Source organism: Lactuca sativa, chromosome 4 (genome assembly GCF_002870075.4).
Source record: "Lactuca sativa cultivar Salinas chromosome 4, Lsat_Salinas_v11, whole genome shotgun sequence".
Classification (NCBI taxonomy): Eukaryota; Viridiplantae; Streptophyta; class Magnoliopsida; order Asterales; family Asteraceae; genus Lactuca; species Lactuca sativa.
This window is the reverse complement of record NC_056626.2, coordinates 191,777,719-191,795,049: the sequence shown is the minus strand read 5'-3', so window position 1 is coordinate 191,795,049 and position 17,331 is coordinate 191,777,719. Positions and strand designations below refer to the sequence as shown.

The following is a 17,331-nucleotide window of genomic DNA, read 5'->3' as shown; positions in this document are numbered from 1 at the left end:
GAAAAGTAAAGTATAAACCATATTTTTGACCCAACATAAAAGCTACTTCTATTTTTTGTATTTTAAATTCTTGTAATTCATAGAGCAAACTTAATTAAAGATGGTGTTCTTTTTCACGTTATTGGTCTCCATCTCAGATACTTTTAGTCTTTTGTAAAATTTATTTTTTTTATTTAATATCTTAAACAATAAATTTGTATAAAATAACAACGTGTTTATGTTGCAACATTAGCTCAGGCCGTCGGGTCTTGGTGCTGGATCTGGACTGGACTGAGGTAGTGTTGTTAGCGAGTCTCCGAAATGATACCTAGCTGCCATCACATTGCAAATTCTTTAAAACCTCCCTAGATACTGTTCCCCAGGAGCAGGCTGCGATGCAAGACCGCCAGGTAGTGTCGAGTTGCTGGTTCGCCGTAGTGCCAACAATTTCTTTCCCTGTCAAGTCTGGAGTTTTTGTTACAAAGCAGTGTATTTTAAAAAGATATTTACCAAAAATAGGATGGTTGTAAAAATATTAACCATTTATGTTAAATTTATACGGAAATCAAAATTAGAATGTAAAAAAAAATTGAACTATTAGGTAATTACATTTTCATTTATTTACATCTAGGTAACTTTATTTTTTTTATATATATGCTGGGAATGTTTATATATGACAATGATAACCGACTATAACTTGTTACAGCCGATTATAATGATCATATATAAACACTTCCAACAAGTTTGTTATTTAGATTTGTAAAAAATAAAGTTATCAAAATATAAATAAAACGAAAAGATAATTACGCTGATAAATCTATTTCCTGAACTTCGAAATCATGTTTAATCCCCCTCGATTCACATAGAGATCAAACACATATATACCTACACGTTCACATAAAAATACACCAAACAATTATATATACATAGAAAATAAGCCATAAACCAGCCAAAAACAATTCATTTTCTCAAATCGTTTCTTATGTATGTGAGTTATTATTAACAGAAAGAAAAAGACAACGAAACCCTTACCCCCATAAAACCCTGTGCTCTACTTTACCCCTACCCCCACCCCCTATCCCCTTGCCTTCTACCCCTACCCATGAACTCACCCACTCCTCCGAACCCATTTTCAAGAATGCCCTAAAACTACTCTCAATCACCACCGCCACCGCAAAAACACCATCGCAATGTCATATAACGCTACCCACCGGCGAAACCTATCAGCTCCCACCCCTAAAACAGCCATAGATCCCACCACCGCAAACCACCACCCACCTCCCTCAACCACTATCCAGGATATATCCACTCACTTCTCAAGATTATACTTGAATCACAAAGCTCGATCCTTTTCAAAACCCTCCATTCACCCTCAAGCCGAGTTCACCGTCTCCCACCGCCTCGCCGCCGCATCTTTGACCAAATCGCAGAGTCAAAGAACCAGAGGAAACCCGCATTTTATTAACGAGGAGCATCAGGAAGAAAGCATAAAGAAAGCCATTGTAATTAGCAGCAACGAACCCAGGAAGAATGTAAATTTATTGCCAGGAAATCAAGAAAAGATGAGGAAATTACAACAAGGGTATGAGATAAAGATGCAATCTTTGCCATTAGTTGGATTCGATAGGGGCAAAAGAAGATCATTTGGGTGTTGTAGCTCGAAGGTGGAACTAGCTGATTTCTTGATCTTTAATGGCGTCAAAGTGGTGTCTGCTGACATGCCTCCATTCATGCAAATTCATGCTGTGGATATAACAAGAAAGACGTATGATAGCTTGGAAAAATTCACTGCAAAGACGCTTGCTTCGACACTCAAAAAGGTAAAAGATTAAAGCTTCTATCACTCTTAATTATGCACAAATATTTTGTGATTTTTGGTGGGGTTATTACCAATTATTGTCATGATTTTGATGTTTCTTTATTGTTACATATTTTAACTGATTTATGGTGGCATGTCCTACACATTAATTAATCTGTTGAGTTATTATCTAATTTATTTTCAATTCTTTTTAATGATTTTGGGTCGAGTTATTTGAACCCAAAAAATGTATATGTTGTCCAAGAAATTATTTGATTAATTATGCGTAAATGTTATTTGTGTATGATACCAGGAATAATTAACGAGACTTCATTATTTGGTTTATTTCTTTGTTTTGATAAAAGAAAAGGCTTATTGTAAAAAATGAACACACTTGTATTATTTATCAAATCAAGCATACATGTTTTTTAATCATTTATGTCACAAACTATCATTTATTATCTTTTTATGTAAAATTTAACCATGTCAATGTAACAAACTTACTAATTTACTATTTACATGGAATAACTAAAAAAAATAGATTCATTATCTTAAATGGTTAAAAGTTATACTATGCCAATTGATAAATACTACAAATAATGTTCTTTTTTTTTATTATTATTTTTTTTAGCCCTAAATTATTACTACTAGTTTTCACATGTAGTTTTGGCTAAATTATTACTAGTTTTCACATGTATTTCAAAATTACATGTGTGGCTAAATTATTACTAGTTTTCACATGTATTTCAAAATTACATGTGTGGCTAAATTATTACTAGTTTTCACATGTATTTCAAAATTACATGTGTTGGATCCATCGTCCATTATCCAACAATCATATCTTACCAATTGTAGCAATTATGGTTGAATGAAAATTAAATGACTTGACCAAATGGATAAAAACAGTAACATCATTTTAATTTTTTATATATATATTCCTTACATAGCAATCATTAATGGATAAAAGCAGTAACATCAAAAAAATTGTACCAACTCCAGTCGGAAAGTGACTTCCCATTATTGACTGACATGAATAGAGAATTCACACTGGCAAAAACAATTTAGCATATGATTCCTATTACATCTTATCATCTCTGTAACTTATTATTATTATTATTTTTTTTGTAATGAAAATTATTTAACATTTTCACTTGCTTATAATTATTTTTTGCTTTATGTATTAAAAGATACAAAAAATATCGGTTATTTTAGAATCGCTAATAATTCTTAATGTTATTTTGCAGGAGTTCGATGAGATTTATGGACCAGCATGGCATTGTATTGTTGGGTTGAGTTTTGGGTCATTTGTGACACATTCAGTGGGTGGATTCTTGTACTTCTCCATGGATCAGAAGCTATATGTTCTCTTGTTCAAGACTTCAGTTCAAAGAGCACATTGACTAAAAACTTGACCTAAAAATATTATATAATTCGTATCAATGAACAAGCTGACAACTGGTTTTTCCCCTGGGTATAATATGGACCACCTCTTATGTCACCTGTCTTGTACATTCATTATATGCTTGAGAAATTATTCCCAATGCAAATAAGTGCAACCACTTGTTAAAATGAGTTGTACCTTATGCATCATGAGTAGTACCTTATGGATTAATTGTTGTACTTTGGTTTTGAAATAGAGGGTACCAAAGGCGAACGTCGATGGTTGTTTATGGTTTTTCATTGTTTGATTATGCCTTTATCTCATGAAATAGTTAACGTTGGTAAGATATTACAGGTTTGTTTTCTTGTAGAACGCTTATATTTTTATTTCACAATATCTATTAATGTTGTATGAATGTGTTTTTATTTTCTTTGAACGACTGAAATATATTAAGGCTAGCGAGGCATTAAAAAAACGTCACACAAACATTACAAGATGGGAAAGAAAGGTGGGGTATTACACCACACAAACCAATCTATTAAATGAAATTTCAATCTATGTTGAAAATGTTGAGATACCAAAAAAAAAAGAAAAAAAATGCATAAATCAAAGCCCATCTAAGCTTGGAGCCCATTTTTCTCAACCCCATTATCTCCACCTTTGACATGAGATTGGCACTATTGGCTGGCAAACCTGGAAGCAGACCCAACCAATTGCTCCACTACCTCCTCACAACCTTCGCATAATACCAATCAAAGAAAAGATGATCCACATCTTCCTCAACATTCAAGAAAAAAGGACAAAGGGAAGACATTAAATTATCAAAACCACGCCTCTCGCTATAATATTCTTGTTGACATGGATTTTATCCAAGAACAACCTATACAAGGAAAACAACTACCTTGATAAGAAATCCAGTTCACCCACATAAACTGAAAAATAATATTCCCCATACACCTATCTACTTTTGCTAACACCTCATGCAACGAATGAACCGAAAAAAGACTTGAGGCATGACATTTCCATCTCCAGGAATCACAGACGACAACAAACAAGCTAAAAACAATAATTTCATTGTACAGCACCACCAACGACTCAACTTTTATCCCCCTTCTTAACTGTCTCGACAATTGCTCTGAAAGCAATTGGAACCCTTACATGTAATACGTCACTAACCTGTAGTTTTTGTTCACCTCAATGCAATAAAGCTCCATAAACAAATCTTTAAGGATCAACCTGTCAGACCATTTGTCTTTCCGAAAGTGACTACTCTTTCCATTACCTAAATGTCTCACCATTAAACCTTTAAGATTGACTACCCAATCTCTAACATCGTCTATGATCTTTGAAATAGTATTCCAAATACCAGGAATGGAGACCTTAACCAAAGGCTTCTTGTCAATGCAAGAAAGCTTATACCAAACTTTGATACATCTGGACCATAGGCCATTATATCCCTTTTTAAGTCCCCAATGACATTTGACCAAAAGTGTAACACCCATTTTTCATCGTATTTTTTTTAAAAAGCATTATTTAACAGATTTAGGCAACGGAAATCTTATTTATTGTATTGAAAACATCAACAATATTACTTTAAAAAATAAACCATTTGCAAACAGGTACCAAAACCAAGTATAAATGAAACATCACGACAAGTATCAAGCTGATATCATCTCTAACTAACATAATAATAATAACTGCCCAAAAGTCCTAACCTCACTAGACCATCAATGTCAAGCTACCTATACCAACCCAAAACCACAACAAACAAAGAAACAAGTGTCAATATCAGCATAATGAGTCAATCCCAAACACATATATAGGAAAATAAACATACTCCATACAAGATGTTTAGTCATGCAATCTAATCGTGTCAATCAAAATTCATCTCTTATTATTAATATATATATATATATATATATATATATATATATATATATATATATATATATTATTTTGGATATTCGTTCCTTGCAATAATTATTTTATTATATTCATCGCTATCATTACTTTTAATGTCCCTTGTTACATGGTCTAAAACATTGCTAAAATCCTCAAAGAAAGACCTCATTCGCTAATAACGTGACCTGACGACTCATTGCACAAAATAAGGTACGAATCCCACCTATAACACTGTCCCTGGTTCTCCGTGTTCACTACTCCGACTTTGAGTAGCCAACATCACTCCAGTCCCCGTACACCAAGTGCACTAGAACCATGTTTCAAAATGGTAACCTAAAAAACCACTCGACATTGATTTGACTTAAGCTCTTTCCTCCAACGATATCCTTCCACCATGGTATTCCCCTTTATTTTAATTAATTTTATAATTAATTAATCCACTCATATGGGGCATACACACACCTCTTCCACATACATCTTTGCCAATTTCTCCAACTTCTCATTCTCCTTGGTTACCAAAAAAGTGGGTGCTTTTCGTCAACCAGTCTAAGTTTATCCAAATCATATCATTGCCTTGCGACGTTGTCGATAATTTTGTGACGAAATCCATCGTGATCTTATCTTATTTCCACTAGGGATTCTCCGGTTGCTATAATTTACCATAGGGTTGATGTGATCAGCCTTGACTTGAGCATAAGTCACACACTCCGACACATATTTTGTTATCTCCCTCTTCATAATTGGTAACCAATAATTGGCTTTCAGGTCTTGCTACATCTTCTTCATGCTTAGGTGGATCTAGTACATCAATCTATGCGTGTCTCGTAATAGTGTGTCATGAACAACACCCACCTTAAGGACCCATAGTCGCCCTTGAAAGGTCCCAACTCGCTGACTATCTTCTACCAAAAGTGCTTGTTGCTTGACCATTATCTTACCCTTCACATGGTCTTCTTTCAAACCCTCAGCCTAAGCAGCCCGTAACTGCTCAAATTTACCGGAAACCACAACCAATACCATAGACTTCAGGTGATAAGACACCCTCGGTTCCTTACAACTCAGAGCATCAGCTACCACATTTGATTTCCCTGGATGATAACTAATCTCTCAATCGTAACCTGTAAGCTACTCTACCCATCTTCGTTTTCTCATATTCAATTCTTTTTTTATTCTGAATATGCTGAAAGCTCTTATGATTAGTATATAATTTTCACTTCATCACACACAAGTAATTTATCCATAAATTGAGTGCAAATACATCAATTGCCAACTCCAAATCATGCACTGAGTAATTTAACTCACAGAGCTGCCCCTGATGATACCCCGAATGCAAATCTATCTTTGAAAAGCGACTAGCTCTCTGTAACTGATCAAGGAGATCATCGATCCTTTGGTGTGGGTATTTATTCTTCACATTCACCTTATTCTTCACATTCACCTTATTCGCATAGATCTATCCTTTTTCTTCACAAATAGGACCGATCCTCCCCCAGGTGAGGAACTCGGTTTGATGAAACCCTGCTCTAGTAACTCCTACAACTGAGACCACATCTCCATCTCTGATGGATCTAACTGATATGACACCTTGGCTACTGAAGTCGCGTCAGGAATGAGATCGAACCGGAACTTTACCTCCCATCGCGGCGGTAAACTAGGCAACTCATCAGGATAAACATCACTAAACTCCATAACCACCTCCATATCGGCAATATCCACTATCTTCCTTATGCTCTCGATCTCATGAACCCAATAGGACCTCACATCCCTTCGCTAGGAACTTATGTGCCTTCATCATAGAAATAATCGGCATAGACCCCAGAGATTTTTGCCCACGAGCAATAATATTTCCTCCCTTGGCAAGTTTAATTCGAACAAACTTCTCAAAACAAAGGATCTTAGCCCGATTGGCTGACAACAAATCCATACCAAGGACAACGTCGAATATTTTGATCCCTATCAGAATTAGAGTCAGATAAAAGGTGTGACCATATATTATGATCGAACGTTGATCTAATTTCTCCTGCACCATAAAAAAATTCCTTATTGCCACCACAATATCTAATTTAGAAATCAATGGACTATGAAGAATCAAAAATCGAGCACAAAAGACGATAACACATAAAGGTCTACCATTCCTACCTCCGTTCCACCTATGAGTACCGTCCACCAGGTCCTCGGGTTTCCTTATGGTTCTTCTAGTCCTACACATACATCTTGTGCTTATGATAGTACGGGCCCAATACTAATATTAACACCTACATATGTTTGCTTCGAGCATTACCACGAAGTTTCCTTTCTCCCCGGTTTAGGTTAGAGGCTTATATACCTATTTCATTTTCTAACTTCCATACCATGCTTGAAATATTAGACTATATAATGGTTCTCTTTCTACTCTAACGTCGACCAAAGATAAGCTAATAGCTTGGAAATGCATCACCCTAAGATGATCCTCCATTTCATCGATACGCGCAACACCATTCGAGCTATGATTTTTTTGGGATAACTGATCTTTTGGGTCACAAGAAACTTCAGACATTGGAAATGCAACTCGCCTCAATCCTTTTTGGTAATTTAGACCACTTCTTGTCACTCCTCGATTGTTGTTCCTTAGGGATGGAACCATTTCCTTAAATGTTGAGTGATATTAATGACTACTGGATCCGCGAGAAAGAAGAGAGGATGTTTTAGTATTGAAAAGAGTAAGAAACCTAAGGTATATAACAAATAACATAAAACTCTAAGCACATATCCCCCTTTAAAAGCCTAAAGCACCTAATTGATCCAGTATACATGTGAGTCTGAACACCGAACTCTGTATTTAGGTTACTCACAACATGGCTCTGATACAAACTTATAACACCGTGATTTTCACCTCATTTTTTATTTTAAAAGTATAATTTAACAGATTTAGGCAACATGAGTCTTTTATTGTATTGAAAACATCACCAATATTACTTTAAAAAAACCATCAAAATTTAAAGTTGCAAGCTGGTACCAAAACAAGTACCAATACAAAGTATAAATAAAACATCACAACAAGTCTCAAACTGGTATCATCTCTAAATGACATAATAAGAACTACCCAAAAGTCCCAACCTCACAAGACCATTAATATCAAGCTACCTATACTAATGCAAAGCAAAAACAACAAGCAACGAAACAAATGTTAGCATCAACACAATGAGTCAATCCTAAGCGCATGGATAGGAAAATAAACATACTTCATACAAGATGTTTAGTCATGCAATCTAATCATGTCAATAACATTATGTAATCATGCTGGTATATTACTATTATTTTAGTTATTGTTCCAAGGCATATAACATCTCACTTCAATAATAAAGGTATACTCTCAAAATTACCACATAACATCATTATACCTTTTAACAACTAACTTCTAGAATGCAATTTATAATTTTATTCAAGTATGAAAAAAATAGAAATATAACATGCAAATCACTACATTTTAACAATATGATTACACCTCACTACTAGCATGACTTGAAAACTATCTTTTTGCATCAAATAATTAATTTAAGAATTCTAGCATACAAAATGTAACATTCATTCCGGGTATGAATCAACTTTTTTATGTATTAACTTTAAATTAGGTAGCCACAGTATGGTGTAGCATCACCACGGCATGGTGGAATGTTTTGGAGCGTAGGATTTAAATGGCCCGCAACGACGTGGCAGGAGTTTATAGTAAAAAAACCATAATTTCGGGATTTAGGCCCTATATAAAGAACATTAAGGCTAGGGTTTTGTGATCATTCAGCCTCCATGTCTTGATGTCATTTGAGTAGTGGGATCTCATAAAGTTTGCAACTTTATGAATCTCCAGGTCAAATAGAGTAATTGGTGTATTGGATTTGAATTATGAATAAGTTTTGGTGTCATGCATTGAGTTTTGGTCATTAAACCCTAGTTTTTAACCTAAAATGGAAAGGAAATGCATTAGACATGCATGTCCATAAAGCCACGATCTTTAGGGTTTATTAGGAGTATGAAGTCATTCTAGAAACTTTGGAGGTGCAACTCTAAGGATTAGATGCTTAATGAGAGTCTTGATGCATTAAGTTGTCCTTAGGAGTTAGGGTTTGGGATCTTGACTTATTGAGGGGTCTTGAGGAATAAAGTAGGAAAATTTATCCATCAAGAGCATGGGAAAGACCAGATCTGAGTTTTGGAGCTCTTGAGGTTGGAGAATAATGACTTAATGGCTTAAGCTGTCCAAATCAGTCCCCATGGCGTGGCTTAGGTTGACACAACGTAGCGACTAGGTCGAGACCCGTCTGTTCTATCGATTAGTAGCCACGATGTGGCGGCTAACTAGAGTTAACTTTGACTTTGACCATTGACCGTTGACTTTGACCAAGTTTGACTTAGGGGCATTTTGGGATGAAGTTTGAGTATAGGTAATTGTTTGTTGTATAGGTGACGTGTAGAGTTGGCATTTAGAGTAACACTCTTTTTTTCAATCTTTCAGACTATGAGGTGAATTTTCCTCACTGTACTTATGGGTCGAAGGCACCAATGCCAGCCTACTGGATTATGTATCTTGGTATATTGGATTGATATTGTGCTGAGTATGTGTTAGATTGGTAGGTCTATATGATTACTTGTGTTCACTGAGTATGTGTTAGATTGGTAGATCAGTATGATTACATGTGTTGTTGGTTATTGTTGTATATGTCGATATGTTACGGTTGTTGGGTTGAGGCGATCCTGCTTTGTTCTAAAAGCCAAGATACCTAGGGCGGTCCGGATAGACTGAATGTCTATAAGGCAGTCCATTCAGGCCAAAGGCCCAAAGAGCGGTCCAGATAGGTTGTATGCCATGTGAGGCGATACAGTCAGGCTGAAGGCTCATTTATGCATGTTGTTATCTGTCATGGTTGTGTGTGGTACTTTGGGGGAACTTACTAAGCTTTTGCTTACAGTTTAAGTTTTATGTTTTAGGTACTTCATATGATCGGGGGAAAGCAAATACGTGATCATACACATCCTTTAGTAGTATGTTTTGCAGATGTTATGATACATTGATTTTGGAACATTTGTACTTGATCTTGGGTTTTTATGACTTAGGTTGATTGAAAACAATGATTTCTCTTTAATTAAAAATGGAAATTTTTTTATTGTGAATTTGAGATGTTACAAGTTGGTATCAGAGCCCTGGTTTGAGAGAATTGGATGATCATTCGTGTGAATCCAGGCTCAAACTAAGGATCTGTTAGAGTGTTCAAAATGATTTTTCAAAAAATTGTTTTCAAAATTAACCAAGGAAGGATGATATGTGTATGATCAGCCAGAGCAAGAAAGTATACCCCAAGTTACCCACACTATTATTTTTTTATGACAGAGCTGCAAGCTAGTGATAGGCTAGGGATCTTCAGGAATTGCATGATAGAATTTCTTGATGTATGATGCATGATAGTCTAGGAGAACTTCTTATATGTTAGATGAAATTGACATCATTACTATAGTTGCTTAGTGTGTGCATCATAGTTGTATATAACTAAGATTCTATAGCTTGAGAATGTTTGGTTTAGCTTTATTTCATGTTCCTTGTTTGGTTGTGGGCTTAGGGTAGAATAAATTATTCAACTGTACATGGGATCCAGTGTTATGTATGATTAGCATGCACGAGCAACTATAGGGTTGGTGGAAGTTTCATGAGTGAGTATAGGTGTAGCAGGCTAGTAAAGGAATGGTTAGCCACACCCGAGAGATTGAATATAGGATGAATGTATATCCTAGTTGTGGGTTTGTTCCAGGTTAGTTTGTGATGATCGGTTGAGACAAATACAGGTAGGTGCGGAAGGTAGTATGGGCCTGTACTACTGGATTATAGGACCTGTAAGCGTAGAAAGGAAGTCACAAAACCCGAGGGTTTAGCCTCTCTGTGATGGTGGTAATAGTATAATCATGGAATTTTTATTTAAGCTTGGTTCATTTTTAGTATGGTGTTCACGAGAAGCCGAGGAGGAGGTTCCTTGCAGTACCAAGAATTCAGCAACACGAAGCCCTAGAGTTTGATGGGGTCAAGGACTCGATTATGGCTATGAGATGGATTTATGATATGGAGGGCTACTTTTTCACCCGTTCCTTTCCGGAGGACTGGAAGGTCAGGTGCGCCTTGAACCATTTTCGGTTGGACGCGAAGGACTGGTGGAACCTGGTGACCGGTTCTTATACTCCAAACCAAAGGGCTGCTGTTACTTGGGAGCAGTTCTCGGAGATGTTTTGCATGAGATATGTTCCCCTAGTGGAGAGGGAGAGATTGGCTTAGGAGTACCTGGATTTTAGATAGAAGACAGTGACAGTGATGGAGATCACCAAGATGTTGACTGAGAGGGCTCTATTCTGTCTTGAGTTTGCTGCTTCGGAGCAGGCCCAGATGACGCGATACTTGAGCATGCTTAAGATTGATATTCGACAGTTTGTGTCTACCAAACATTATAGTACCCTCAATGAGCTTGAGGATGTTGTAAGGATGTGAGAGATTGAGATAGAGACCCAAACGAGGGAGTAGAGGCAGGCTCCCGTTCAGTCATAGCTTGCAACCAAGCAATTCAAGACCGCTGATGCACGATCTGAAGGATAGAGGGGCCGCACTTATGGAATGTGTGACAAGGTTCATGAGGTTATTTTTTGATCTTCTTCTGGATTCCAAAAATATGGAAATGAGGGACATTATGCGAGTTATTATTGACAGCAGGCCCCGATACCGAGCACCTGGATTTTTTTACCATTGTGATCAGGTGGGCTATGTGAAGGCTCACTGTCATTTGCTTGCTGCCAGGCTGGTGTAGGCTCTAGCCTTAGCTACTTCGAGGATCATGGATGGACGCCAAGACGGAGCCCCTGGGGCTTGAGGTCATGCTTTCCAGCTTAAAGAAAAGGAGGCCAGGACGACACTAGACGTCGTTACTGGTATGTTTTCATTTATTATTCTGTCAAATTATTTTATGGTATGCTTATGTTTATGATTCTTCTAGGTAACTTCTTAGTGAATTCGTTGTCTGGTCTTCTGCTTTTTGACTCGGGTGCGAGTCGATCCTTTGTGTCTCAGTCCTTCAGTAGGAGTTTTAATGTGTCTCTTGGAGAGTTAGAGTGTTTGTTGCGAGTTTCCATTACCAATGAGCACGAGAGTTCTACATTTAGCATCTTTCGAATTGCATTTTGGAGATTTTTGGGGTGTCTTAACCGAATGATCTGATCCCTATCCTCATGGGGGATGTGTGCATGATAGTAAGGATGGACTGGTTGAGTAAATTTGGTGTAATGATTGACTATGAGGGTCAGTGGGTGGTAGTTTGGACCCCAAGTGGGGGAGAACCGGTTATTTATGGAGAAGGTAACAGGGTTGGATCAACCTTTTGTTCTGCTGCCAGGGCTCGTAGTATCTACAACATGGGTGTATGGGTTACCTCATGTATGTCGTTGACACTCGGGTCGGGAAGGAGGCCTCGATTTTGGTTGTGCACGTAGTTAGAGAGTTCCTAGATGTGTTTCCGGAGGAATTACCAGGTGTGCCTCCTGAGAGGCAGGTTGAGTTAGGATTGATTTGGTTCTTGGCACGACCCTGATTGCTAAGGCACCATACATAATAGCACCATCAGAGATGCAAGAGTTGTCATCTCAGCTTCAGTAGCTAATGGGAAAGTAGTTTATCTGGCCTAGTAGTTCAACTTGGGGAGCGCCGATTTTATTTGTGAAGAAGAAAGATGGGTCCCACCACATGTGTACTGATTATCGAGAGTTGAAAAAGTTAAAAGTGAACAACTGTTACCCACTTCCACGGATTGATGACCTTTTCAATCAGATACAGGGTGCATCTTGGTTCTCCAAGATCTATTTGAGTCAGTGTTTTAGACTCGTCATGGTCATTATGAGTTCTTGGTGATGCCGTTTGGGCTCACCAATGTGCCTGCGACATTTATGGATGTGACGAGTCAAGTGTGCAGGATGATGCTCGATTGATCATCTATTGTTTTCATCGTTGATATCCTGGCCTATTCCAAGACCATGGAGTAGCACCAGGAGCACCTTTGGGAGATTCTAAGAGTTTTGAGGCGGGAACGGTTATATGCCAAGTTCTCGAAGTGTGAGTTTTGGTTATGGGAGGTCTAGTTCTTGGACACCTCGTTAACTAGAATAGGATTTTGGTCGACCCGACCAAGATTGATGTTGTCATGTAGTAGGAGGTCCCGAAGTCCCCCTCAGAGATCAAGTCTTTTCTGGGTTTAGCCGGGTATTATCGGAGATTTATTCAGGATTTCTCCAAGGTTGTTGTACCCTTCACTCATATGACAAAGAAGGGTATAGATTTTCATAAGGGGCGTGAGAAGCAGGCTGCATTTGAGACGCTGAGGCAGAAGTTATGTGAGGCCCCAATATTGGCTCTTCTCGAGGGTGTTGAGGATTTTGTTGTATATTGTGATGCATCCACAACCAGTTTGGGGAAAATACTCATGTAGAGAGGAAGGGTGATTGCTTATGCTACCAGGAAGCTGAAGCCGCATGAGGTCACATATCTGATGCATGATCTAGATTTGGGGGCAGTGATGCTTTCCCTCAAGCTTTGGTGGAACTATCTGTATTGGGTCCGATGTACCATCTACATGGATCACAAGACTTTGATATATTTCATGAATCAGCTGAATCTGAACATGAGACAACGTAGGTGGCTTGACGTGGTCAAGGATTATGACTGCGAGATTCTGTACCACCCAGGGAAATCGAACATGGTCACTGATGCTTTGAGCCGCATGTCAGCTAGTTCTGCTGTTGGGAGTGTATGTATGAGGATTTCAATTAATTCTCTACTTTTGTATTTGATTAGGGAGGCTCAGGTCGAGGGAGTCAAGAAGGAGAATTGGAAACAGGATCAAATCAGGGGTGAGATTGAAAGGTTTTCTACCAATGGTCATAGATTATTGACCCGATGTGGTCGGGTTTGGGTGCTAGATTTTGGTTGGATTAGGCGGACAGTGTTGGAGGAGACATATAATTCTAGATTTTCGATACACTATAGAGCTACCAAGATGTATCAGGATTTGGGACTTAGTGTTTGGTGGCCGTGTATGAAGAAGGAGATAGCACGGTATGTTAAGAGGTGCTTGACTTGTCGGATGGTCAAGCTCGAGCACTAGAGGCCGTATGGCAAGCTTCAGCCTTTGGATGTTCCCATATGGAAATAGCAACAGATCGCCATGGATTTCATCACCAAGTTACCTCATATGGCTAAGGGATTTGATGCAATATATATTATAGTGGACCTTCTGACCAAGAGTTCCGATTTTTTATCTATTCGGGAGAGCTCCTCGGCTGAGAAATTGGCCAACATTTATGCGTGCGGGATTTTTGCTCGGCATGGTGTTCCGGTTTCTATTGTATCTGATCGAGATGTTCTGTTCACTTATCGATACTGGTAGAGGTTCTATGAGGAATTGGGTGCAAAATTTCACTTTAGCACTTCGTATCATCCACATACGGACGACCAGAGTGAGAGGACCATCCAGACGCTCTAGGATATGTTGCAAGCCTATGCGATCGATTTAAGTGGGAGTTGGGACTCCTACCTTCCCCTGATTGAGTTTTCTTACAATAACAATTATCACTCCAGTATCGGTGCGCCGCCATTTAATATTCTCTATGGGAGGAAGTATTGTACCCCAGTCTGTTGGGGAAAGGTCGATCACATGGTCATGGGAAAGACCAAGGTAGAGGTTGCAGACAGCTCAGAGTCGGCAAAATAGTTATGCTGCCAGACGTTGATCTGAGTTGGACTTCCAGACTAGGGACATGGTTTTACTGAAGGTATCACCGTGGAAGGGTGTAAGGAAGAGGGGAAAATTAGGGGACTAATATATTAGGCTGTTTCGAGTGATTCCAAAGTTTGGCAGGGTAGCCTATCGCCTAGATTTGCTTGAGGAACTCAATCAGATTCACAACACCTTTCACGTTTCTCAGCTACGGTAGTGTGTAGCTGATGATTCAGCCATGGTTCCTTTAGATGATATTCAAGTCGATGATCGCATGAACTATGTTGAGAGGCTAGTGGCAATTTTGGGTAGGAAGGCGAATGCCTTTTGTGATAAGGTGGTTCCACTAGTCAAAATTTAGTGACAACATCAGAAGGGTTCTGAATGGACTTAGGAGCCTGAGGCAGAGATGCGAGAGCATTACCCTGAGTTATTTGTAGTTGAGGACTTCGAGGAAAAAGTCTAATTCAAGTGGGGGAGAATTATAACATCCATTCTAGGTATGAATCAACTTTTTTATGTATTAACTTTAAATCGGGTGGCCACGACGTGGTGGAGCATCACCATGGTGTGGCGGGATGTTTTGGATCGCATGATTTAAATGTCCCGCCACGGTGTGACAGGAGTTTTTAGCGAAAACCCCTAATTTCGGGCTTTAGGCCATATATAAAGAACATTAAGGCTAGGGTTTCGTGATCATTCAGCCTTCATCTCCCATTTAAACTTAGAAACCCTAACCCTAACCTCCATTAAAGTTGTGAGCTCATTCTTGTGCTTTTTGGTGATTTTTGAAGAAGAAGGAAGCCCTTAGTATAGTAGTTACTTGGCAACCACCTTTTTCTTTAACTAACACATCTCCTGGACCTTGGTGAGTGTCCAAGGTCCAACCTTTTCCTTTCCATGTTACTAGATCTCTTGATTTTGTCCATTTTCTTCATTTGTTAATGAATTTGAGTGGTGTGATCTCATAAAGCTTGCGACTTTATGAATCTCCAAGTCAAATAGAGTAATTGGTGTCTTGGATCTGAATTATGAACGAGTTTTGGTCATTAAACCTAGGTTTTGACCTAAAATGAAAAGGAAATGCATTGAACATGCTTGTTAATAAAGCCACAATCTTTAGGGTTTATTAGGAGTATGAATTCATTCTGGAAACTTTAGAGGTGCAACTCTAAGGATTAGGTGCTTAATGAGAGTCTTGATGCATTAAGTTTTCTTTAGGAGTTGGGGTTTATGATCTTGACTTATTGAGGGGTCTTGAGGAATAAAGTAGGAAACTTTATCCGTCAAGGCCATATGAATGACAAGATACGAGCTTTGTAGATCTTGAGGTCGGGGAAAATAACTTAATGGTTTAAGCTATCCAGATCAGTCCCCATGGTGTGGCTTAGGTTTCCACGGTATGGCGACTAGGTCGAGACCCATCTGTTTTTTCTACTAGCAGCCACGGTGTGGCCAAGGATGGCCACGACGTAATAGCTAGTTGGAGTTGACTTTAACTTTAAGAATTGATCATTGACTTTGACCAAGTTTGATTTAAGGGCATTTTGGGTATTTTGAGATGAAGTTTGAGTATAGGTCATTGTTTATTGTATAGGTGACCTGTAGAGTTGGCATTTGGATCAGCGTTCTTTTCTGTTATCTTTTCAGACTGTGAGGTGAGTTTTCCTTACTATACTTATGAGTCGAAGGCACTAATGCCGAACCACTGGATTATATATTGTGGTATGTTGGATTGATGTTATGCTGAGTATGTGTTAGATTGGTAGATCTGTATGATTACCTGTGTTTATAGAGTATGTGTTACAATGGTAGATCGGTATGATTACCTGTGTTGTTGGTTATTATTGTATATGTTGATATGTTATGGTTGTTGGGTTGAGGCGCTCCTACTTTGTGCTAAAGGCTAAGATACCCGGGGCGGTCCAGATAGACTTAAGGTCTACGAGGCGGTCCAGTAAGGTCGAAGGCCCGGAGAGCGGTCCATATAGGTTGTAGGCTCTGTGAGGCGGTCCAGTCTGGATGAAGACTCATTTATGAATGTTGTTATCTATCTTGGTTGTGTGTGGTACTTTGGGAGAAGTCACTAAGCTTTTGCTTACAATTTAAGTTTTATGTTTCACGTACTTCAGGTGATCATGCGAAAGCAATGGCATGATCATACACATCCTTTGGTGATATTTTTTGGAGATGTTATGATACATTGATTTTGGAACATTTGTACTTGATCTTGGGTTTTTATGACTTAGGTTGATTGAAAACAATGATTTCTCTTTAATTAAAAATGGAAATTTTTTATTGTGATTTTGGGATGTTACACGAAAGGTCTCTTAAATCAATTTTTACTGCAAATACTTAACAATTTCATATTGCATACATCTGATACTATTAGATTATACCATCACAAAAAATCAGTTAGACCTAACATATGTACAAGAGCATGCAATTTTCCGATACTTGTGCCTAAACAACCATAAGAATTGACTAACCTATTGTCCAAG

General features: G+C 38.2%; 1 protein-coding gene across 1 annotated transcript; it reads left to right on the top strand.

The window, feature by feature from the left end:
- The first annotated feature begins 1,035 nt into the window (after positions 1 to 1,035).
- LOC111882151 (uncharacterized) lies at positions 1,036 to 3,452 on the top strand. Its single transcript, XM_023878513.3, has 2 exons — positions 1,036 to 1,799; positions 3,022 to 3,452. Exons 1-2 carry the CDS (start codon positions 1,170 to 1,172, stop codon positions 3,175 to 3,177), a joined length of 786 nt encoding a protein of 261 aa, XP_023734281.1. The 5' UTR covers positions 1,036 to 1,169; the 3' UTR covers positions 3,178 to 3,452.
- Positions 3,453 to 17,331: the final 13,879 nt, after the last annotated feature.